The 9,896-nt window shown below is 40.0% G+C and overlaps 1 protein-coding gene across 1 annotated transcript in view; it reads left to right on the top strand.

Annotated features, from left to right (window-relative positions):
• xpo4 (exportin 4) overlaps window positions 1-9,896 on the top strand; it is a 99,745-nt gene that overhangs the window by 10,389 nt on the left and 79,460 nt on the right. Inside the window, exons 3-4 of the mRNA XM_043691920.1 lie at window positions 3,733-3,871; window positions 8,556-8,672. Coding sequence (XP_043547855.1) covers window positions 3,733-3,871; window positions 8,556-8,672 — 256 coding nt within the window. The remainder of the gene's footprint in view (window positions 1-3,732; window positions 3,872-8,555; window positions 8,673-9,896) is intronic.

The following is a 9,896-nucleotide window of genomic DNA, read 5'->3' as shown; positions in this document are numbered from 1 at the left end:
CCCCAACAGTATCCAAAATGATATATTTATTGTTGAGGGGAATGGCCACAGGGGATCCCTGCACTGCCTGCCGGTTCCCTTACTGTCCCCTGACTCTAACCCATCTGCCTTTTTCTTGTACCTTAGAAGTGACTACTCCCTGTAACTCCTCTCAATAACCCCCCGCCTCCCGAATGATCCGAAGTTCATCCAGCTCCAGTTCCCTAACGCAATTTTCGAGGAGCTGGAGTTGGGTGTGCTTCCCGCAAATGTAGTCAGCAGGGACACTAGTAGTGACCCTTAACTCCCACATTCTGCAGGAGGACCATTCAACTGCCCTAAACCTCCGTTCCCACTATTCTAAATTCCCACAGAGACTGTTGAAAAAATAAGGAATAAAAAAATAAACTCGTTACCTTACCAAGCTGGCGCACAGATCTTTTTTTTTTGGTTAGAGGAGGAGGATGGGTGGGAGACACTACCCGAGTAGTGTTTCGGGTAATGCAACCACACAAATATGACTAAATTCCCACAGAGACTGTTGAAAAAATATGGAATAAAAAAAAACTCGTTACCTTACCAAGCTGGCGCACAGATCTTTTTTTTTGGTTAGAGGAGGAGGATGGGTGGGAGACACTACCCGAGTAGTGTTTCGGGTAATGCAACCACACAAATATGACTTCCCAGAAGTCCTTCGCTCCTCCCTCGCAACTCTCGGCAAATGGAGGCCAAACTCCCGAGGTAAATTCCTTTTAATGCAGGAAAACTCACCCTTCCCAGCAGCCCTCGCTTCACCACTCCTCTCTTCACCGCTCTGGCAAATACATATGAACTCAGGGCACGGTTGGGGAAAATGGGGCGAGGATAGCATAGCAATTGCAGAGATGTAACTCGGGGGATGTTCCAGGGCATAGATGGTAGAGGAAGGATCAAAAGGGGATAACAGAGGAGGAGGAGGAGTGGCATTTTTGTTCAGGGATAACTTTGCATCTCTACTTAGGCAGAATATTACTGGGAATACGTTCAGGGTAGTTATTTGAATGGAACTGAGAAATAAGGAAGTGATTATCTCCTTATTGGGATTGTACTGTAGACCCCTCCATTGTTAGTGGGAAATTGAGAAACAAATCTGTAAGGAAGGGATTTTAACTTGTCAAGCAGAGACTGGGACTGCCATAGTGTTAAGAGCTTGAGTGAGAAGGAATTTAAGTGTGTATAAGAACGTTTTCCGATTCAGTGTGTGGATGTACCGATGAGAGAAGGTGCACAGCTTGACCTACTCTTGGGAAAATAAGGCAGGGCAAGTGACTAAGGTGTCAGTGAGGGAGCACTTTGGGGCAAGCGACCATAATTCTATTTGTTTTTAGATAGTGATGGAAAAGAATAGGCCGGATCTAAAAGTTGAAGTTCTAAATTGGAGGAAGGCCAATTTTGACAGTATTAGGCAAGAACTTTTCAGAAGTTGATTGGGGGACAGATGTTCACAGGTAAAGGGATGGCTGGAAAATGGGAATCCTTTGAAAATGAATTAACAAGAGTCCAGAGACAGTATGTTCCTGTTAGGGTGTAAGGAAAGGCTGGTAGGTGTAGGGAATGCTGTATGACTAGAGAAATTGGGGTTTTGGTCAAGAAAAAGAAGGAAGAATATGTCCGGTATCGGCAGCAGAGATCAGAGAGTCCTTAGAGTATAAAGGCATTAGGAGCGTACTTTAGAATGAAATCAGGAGGGCATATAGAATTAAGAAGAATCCAAAGGGATTTCATAAATATATTAAGGACAAAACTGGGGAGAGAATTAGGCCCCTTAAAGATCAGCAAGGCTATGTGTGGAACTGCAGGAGATACTAAATGAGTATTTTACATCAGTGTTTCCTGTGGAGAAGGATATGGAAGAGATAGAGCTAAATAGTGACTTCTTGAAAAATGTCCATATTACAAAGGAGGTGGTGCTGGATGTCTTAAAATGCATAAAAGTGGGTAAATGCCCAGGAATCTGATCAGGTGTACCCTAGAACTCTGGGAAACTAGGGCAATGATTGCTGGGCCTCTTGCTGATATATTTGTGTCATTGATAGCCACAGGTGAAGTGCTGGAAGGGTGGAGTTTGGCTAATGATCCACTATTTAAGAAAGGCGGTAAGGAAAAGCCAGGGCACTACAGACTGGTGAGCCTGACATTGGCAAGTTGTTGGAGGAAATCCTGACGGACAGGTATTTGGAAAGGCAAGGACTGATTAGGGATCGTCAACATGGCTTTGTGCAGGGGAAATCATGCCTCACAAACTTGATTGCATTTTCTTTGAAGTAACAAAGAGAATTGATTAGGGCAGAGCAGTGGGTGTGAACTATATGGACTTCAGTAAGACGGTCAACGAGGTTCCTCATGTAGACTGGTTAGCAAGGTTAGATCCTGTGGAATATAGGGAGAACCAGCCATTTGGATACAGAGCTGGCTCCAAGACAGAAGACAAGATGGTGATGATGAGTTGGTTTTCAGACTAGAGGCCTGTGATCAATGGTATGCCACAAGGATTGGTGCTGGGTCCACTGCTTTTCATCAGTAATGTAACTGATTTGGATGTCGTTGTAAAGGAAATCAAAGAGAATTGTCTTTTTGGCTCCTGCCTCAGATATACCCGAGATCTTGCAATGTGGCAGGGTACTCGTTCAGATCGCACCTAGACCAGAATTTACCACTACATAACTGAGATTACAAAGCCAGTTGAAAGAAAAATAGTTCCAGTGTAAAAATACCATATTAGTATCAGTAATACTGTAGTATCAGTACACACAATAGACGGTCACTTAATCATTTATTATTAAATAAACATATCAGTAGCCCTTGACTCTTTTAACTTTTAAAAGTTGATTTAAGTCTGCCATACATAAATGCAGTGACCTGTCTCCACTACTTTCTGTGTAAGAAAATTTTGAGTAACAAACCTGTGACAGAAAAAATACTTTGCATCATCTCCATCTTAAAATGGAGACCTCTTATTTTTAAACTCTGTCCCCTAATTCTAGTCTTCCTACGAAGATGAAACATTCTTCCACTCTGTCACATCCCCTCAGGATCTTGTATATTTCAATAAGACCACATTTCACCTAAAAATCCAATCAATGGATATAGGCCTTGCCTGTCTAAGCTTCCCCCTTAGGAAAGCTCTCCCATCCCAAGAATGAGTGGAGTTAATCTTCTCTGCATTGCTTCAGATACAGTTCTATCCATTTTCAAATAATGACACCAAAACCTTAGAGAGTACCAGATGCAGTCTCACCAACTCTTTGTACAGTTGCAGTAAAACTTCTTTAATTTTATATTCCATTCAGGTTTGATTAATCACCAAAATTTCATTTAACTTCCTGTAGCTGCATACTATATTTTGAGATTCCCACGGCACTCATTGCGCAGTCTCAAGTTCTGCAATCCATTTAAGTAGTATACGGTTTTTCCTATTATTCTTGTCAATATCAACAAATTCACATTTTTATACATTGTGCTCTATCAATTTTTTTGCCCACTCTCTTAACCTATCTATACTCTGTTGCTGACTGTTTATACCCTCCTCATAAGTTACTTCCTCAACTTGTGATATAGTTGGTAATCTGGAAGGTTGAGTGCAAATGTGCTAAAAGGCAATTGAGGTGAATTTCTTTTAACACACTATCTTTGTATTTGATGTATTATTGATCATAGCTAGCAAAGTTGTTGAAAATTATATCTTAAAATTAGTTAATGTTTCTTTTGTTACAGCCTTCAGAAATATGTTCGAGAACAGATATTATTAGCAGTAGCAGTAATTGTAAAGCGAGGCTCATTGGACAAAACCATTGTCTGCAACAGCATCTTCCATGAAGTCAGCCACTTAATAAGCAGTGGTAACCCAGCAGTGGTAAGTACTCAATGCTCACTTTGATTTTCATATTGTTGTTGATACTGCTACCTTTCCTTGCACTATTGCTTTGCATATTTGTCACCTCTCAGATGGTTAACTTTTACTTTTTCCCTGCAAAGCCTAGTGCGAAAATGCTTTCAATTGTCAAAAAATGAATATAGGAGTAATATTCCAATGTATCCAGATGGAAACTATTTAACTTTTCACCCATCTCCACAAAGCTATCATCATAATCAGCCTTTTATTGAGAACTAATAATTTTCCATTTTGTAATCTTTCTAACCTCTGCCTCTTCTCTGTCTGATATTGTCAACAGTTCATCTTGTCTCCATATTGGTTTAGCTCCTGGACATCCAACGTCCTCAATAGACTTAATGTTCACCACATCTGTCACCGGGGTTACCGTCTGAATTGTCTATAAGATGGACTGCAATAGATTTACTAAGGTTGCTTACTAAGGTCCCCCTCCTGCAACATTTTAGGAATGCCATCCACTCTGAATTTTGCCATCAAGTGGATAGGGTGAATAGACAAGATCTGTTCCCTGGGGGGAGTTGGGGGGAGTCTAAAATTAGAGGACATAAGTTTAGGGTGAGAGAGGAAAGATTTAAAAGGGACCTGGGATCAACTTTTTCATGCAAAGGATGGTATGTGTATGGAATGAGCTGCCAGCCGAAGTGGTGGAGGCTGGTACAATTACAACATTTAAAAGGTACCTGGATGAGTACATAAATAGGAAGAGTTTAGAGGGTTATGGGCCAAGTGCTGGCAAATGGGGCTAGATTAGCTTGGAATATCTGGTTGGCATGGAGGAGTTGTACCGAAGGGTCTGTTTCCGTATTGTATATCTCTATGACTCTGAGTTTAAATTTTGTGCAATCCTGACACTTATGTCAATTCAAGAATACTGATATTCCAATATTTTGGAAATCTACATCTGACAGAGCAGTGACACACTCAAGGGCATGAGTGGTTTAATGGCAAGGTTGTTTCTCTCCCTCTCTCCCTCTCACCCATTGACATGCAGCCCACAAACCTCTGCTGTGTCCGCACCAACAACCCCCCTCCCCACCCAAGCACCATCACCAGCACATTGATTAAGGCAGTACTGCACAGATATGCACACATTACTGATCTCTGTTTGGATTCTTTCAATGAGATGTGTTTCTTGCACATAAACTCTGAGCAGGCACCCAAGTATTGATTTGAATAATGCTACAATCAAGGAAAAGGAGGGGCATTTCTGAACTGCAAGGAAAATTTCCATGACCATTCTGTTCCTGGTCTAATTAGTAAAGCAGCATTGCTGAAATCTGGTGTTGGGAAATATGTTGGACCAGTTGCTTGTGAAGGAACATTTGGGCAAGAGTGTTCGTTAATCAAAATGTTTAAACTAGTAATGGAGAAAATAAAGGAGCAATCTAAGTAGAACTTCAAAATTGGAAGAACGTTAACTTCAATGAGATGAGTGGAATATAGCCAGAGTAAACCAGAATCAAAGATTGACACAGATCCTTAGATGATGAGGGAAATAGAGAATATGATGAAATCAAAAGAAGGGTCTTATCATACCTGTCAGGTGAATTCTTCAAACATCAGCCAGGCCAAATGTGTAAATTGATAGGATAAGTAATGTGGAAAATGTGACTGACAAAGAAATAATGAGAATAGAATGGCAGCTGACTTAAAAAAAACTCTCAAATCTTTTGCTGACATGTATGTGGTAAACAGGAGATAAGAGGTGGGGTGGAATCTTTTCAAATCAAAGGGACTGATGCATGCTTCAGGGCACAGGGCAACGCGAGAATACATAATGACTATTTGTACTGATGTTTACTGGGTGAGGGATGGCATTAATGAATATGAAAGGTCAGAAATTGAGACCACTTTTTTAAAGATGTGTTTATTCATTCACAGGACATGGATATCGCTAGCCAGGCCAGCATTTATTGCCCATCCTTAATTGCCCAGAATGCAACTTCATTGCTGTGGGTCTGCTAGTTGTAAATGACTTAGGCATTGAAATACAAAGTGAAATTTCAAAGATTTCCAATGGCATCAAACTTGGAAGTGAGGCAAACAGACTGATGCCAACTGACTACAACAGTACACAGATCAGTAAAATGGACAGACAAATAGTGGATGGAGTTTCACAGTGCTCAATTTTGATGGAGAGGTTAAATTAGATTCACTAAAAAGGTGTCATCACCTTAATTTTAGGAGAGAAAATTTCTCTTAACATCATTTGTGTGGGGGACAGGGGAGAAAAGGGAATGTTTTTGTAAGAAATGGATCTATAATCCATGTAGAAAATGTAGTTGTGCAGAATTTCTTCACTCCTTTTTTAGGATTCTAACTGTGTTATTGGAGGATTTTGGCTGATTCTAGATTTGCAAAAAACATTAATACTCAAGATAGCTTTTACAGATGCTAGAAATATTAGGTTGCTGAGAGTACTGGTTGTCAAATTGTAAGTAACAAGATTATGAGCATGTTATTAATCATGGAAAAGTTTTGAATCTAGTGTAACTTTCACAAACAATTGCTTTATGAACTATTTTGTTCCCACATAAATTTGATGAGGTATTGAGCTTTTGTGATATGTTAAAATTTGACTCCTCTGCCATACTGCAATGATTCAATGTTTTGATATATCTTAATATTCTGTGACTGGGTTTGAATACACTTAAACTACCAAGGTCAAGGTATTACTCATGAGTGGTGCTTCTGAACTGAAATGCTGCAGCTGACCCAACAGCATTACTTCAGCTGTTGTGTGCAGCTGTATAAATAGAAACACACTGGTAGCATACTTGCTGTGTACTGTGATTAACTAGGTAGGAAGACACATAGCAATTTCCCTCTAGACATTGACTTCACAGACATAGCTTTGAACATTAACACTTCAGCAGACCCCACCTTGGCACCATATGGTCTGGGCTTCTAGCCAATTGCTTTGAAGTTATAACAATGCTGACAATGATCTTTGGGATAAATCTACAGGGGGAGAGAAAGCATTGAGATTGATTCAAAATTGTCATTCCAAGAATGCATCACATTTCCCCCTCGAGTTGTTGCATGACTAATGCATGATTTCACAATTGTGTGCGCAACACTAAACCTGCAACAAAGCCATGACATTTTATGCCATCTCCTATTCAGCAGCATTATTTTTATAACTTACAGGGAAGGAACAATTGCAATCTTGTATTTTTTTTTTGCCACTGCATATCAATTTTAAAAAAAAAATCAAATCCCATGTATCGACGCCCAGGTGAATTTGCTGTTTGTAGGATTAGTATTCATTGGTGTGGACATGATGGCACAAATGTTTTTTTAACATGATCCAAAACACACTCTGCCTCAGCTGTTGTTTTTTTTTTTGCCAACTTCATACACGCTTATGTGCCAACAAGTGCTTTCAGATCTTCTGCCTCTGGTCACCTCTGCATCCCGTTTTTCCTCTGTTCTATTTCAGTACTAGAACCTTCAGCTGTCTCTGTGTGACACTATAGAACTCTTTTCCTAAATCAAACCGCCTTTCCACTCTTTGAAAGACTTTAAGGAAATTTATGTTTTGACATTGCCTTTAGTCCAGGCACAAATTACTTTTACCTTTATTTAGCACCTTGGGGAGTTGACTACATTAAAGATGCTAATTCAAATTATTAACTTCTGATTGGGTTACAGTTTCATTATTCTTGTTTGTGGCTGAGGTGTAGTTTTTGACACAGTGGACCACACTGTCCTTACTCACCGTCACTTTCTCATTGCCCACCTTATTGACTTCCTTAGTTCTAGTCTTAGTATTCTCGAATAGCCAGATGCTGTCAGCACTAATTTCACTTTTCACCCCTGCATTACTATCTCTGTAGTTGCTCCTAGGGTTGTTCCTTACCCTCATCTTCCATTTAACTGTCATGTATAATCTTGGAAGACATCACTGAAATAATGAAGTACTGTTTTCATTATCCTTCTTGCACCCTTCACTGCCTTGGTGATATTAGATTACCTATCTGGCAGCAAGTTTAGATGAACAACAATTATTCCAGTTAGTTATTGGAAAGTGCCATTACAAAATCTGTAACCTCACCATGGATTATTTCCCCTCCCTAGACAGTGTGAGATTGAACTGTCTGTTTACAATACTGTTGTTGTGGTTCTGTTCGCCGAGCTGGGAATTTGTGTTGCAGACATTTCGTCCCCTGTCTAGATGACATCCTCAGTGCTTGGGAGCCTCCTGTGAAGCGCTTCTGTGATGTTTCCTCCGGCATTTATAGTGATTTGTATCTGCCGCTTCCGGTTGTCAGTTCCAGCTGTCTGCTGCAGTGGCCGGTATATTGGGTCCAGGTTGATATGCTTATTGATTGAATCTGTGGATGAATGCCATGCCTCTAGGAATTCCATGGCTGTTCTCTGTTTGGCTTGTCCTATAATAGTAGTATTGTCCCAGTCGAATTCATGTTGCTTGTCATCTGAGTGTGTGGCTACTAAGGATAGCTGGTCATGTCGTTTCGTGGTGTTCATGGATGCGGTTGCAAGGACTGCACAAAACACAACATAGGACAAACAGGAAGATAGCTAACGATCCGCATCCATGAACACCAACTAGTTTGTATCGTTTTTAAAGTTGTAAATAATATAATTGTAAATGTTAATATTACTTGAACTTGTCTTGCAGCAAACATTGGCGTGTTCAATCCTCACAGCATTATTAAGTGAGTTCTCAAGTTCCACTAAAACCAGCAACATTGGTCTCAGTATGGAATTCCATGGAAGCTGCAAGAGAATATTTCAGGTAAAGTTTGTGTTAATGTGCATCTTAAAATAAAATGGTATATGTTTCAGGAAGTAATGAAACTATACATCTGAATGCACAGACCATTATGTCCAGCCATTTTTGAGTTGGACCATTATTTAAGATCTGGAAATTATAATAAGTTTATCCTTTAATATTCATTTAATATTTCAAAGCTTTGCATTTGTGTCTCTTTGTCATTAGTGCTTATCATGAGATAATCATGAGACCAAGTTGAAATATATCCTAAACTTTGGCAGGGTGCTCTTGTCCCCTAAGACGTGATGTTGTTATTTCACTCTTCACCTTAACTGTTTTACCTGATACCAGCATATCTGGAAGCTGCTGCAACAATGACAAATAAACAGTGAGTTAGGCATGAGAAGTAGCTAAATGTTTGGAATTAACTTGAGAAACTAAATAAAAGACAGGTGCAGCTGGAATCACTATGCTTATTTTACTTTTAATAGTTTTAAAATATGAATGTATGAAGAACCCCAAATGGGAGAAAGTTATATTGTCTTGTAGTGTCTGTTTTGGGACCAGATGTTATTGGAGTGGTAACTACATTTTTCTTCTCTTTGCTCATGTGACTTTTTATTTACAAAATGATCATGCACTCCTAATGAGTATTGTCATTCTGCTTTGTGTTGATTTTACACAATAATTTGCACCATTCCGTAGAGAATAGCTTGACAACACTCCTTCCCACTCGTATAGTCTGTTTCTCTGGGGCTGTCATTTGGAATCTACTTGTTCTTTTTGAGGGTACAGCTTTATGTGCTGGATTTGCCCTCTTGCCCTTCAGCAAATAACATAAATTAATGAACATTGCAGTTAAATGTCACAGAGTCATAGAGATGTACAGCATGGAAGCAGACCCTTCGGTCCAACCTGTGCATGCCGACCAGATACCCAACCCAATCTAGTCCCACCTGCCAGCACCTGGCCCATATCCCTCCAAACCCTTCCTATTCATATACCCGTGTAAATGCCTCTTAAATGTTGCAATTGTACCAGCCTCCACCACATCCTCTGGCAGCTCATTCCATACACGTACCACCCTCTGTGTGAAAAAGTTGCACCTTAGGTCTCTTTTATATCTTTCCCCTCTCACCCTAAACTTATGCCCTCTAGTTCAGGGCTCCCCGACCCCAGGGAAAAGACTTTGTCTATTTATCCTATCCATGCCCCTCATAATTTTGTAAACCTCTATAAGGTCAC

Source organism: Chiloscyllium plagiosum, chromosome 6 (assembly GCF_004010195.1).
Source record: "Chiloscyllium plagiosum isolate BGI_BamShark_2017 chromosome 6, ASM401019v2, whole genome shotgun sequence".
NCBI lineage: Eukaryota > Metazoa > Chordata > Chondrichthyes > Orectolobiformes > Hemiscylliidae > Chiloscyllium > Chiloscyllium plagiosum.
This window is presented reverse-complemented; position numbering and strand designations above follow the sequence as displayed.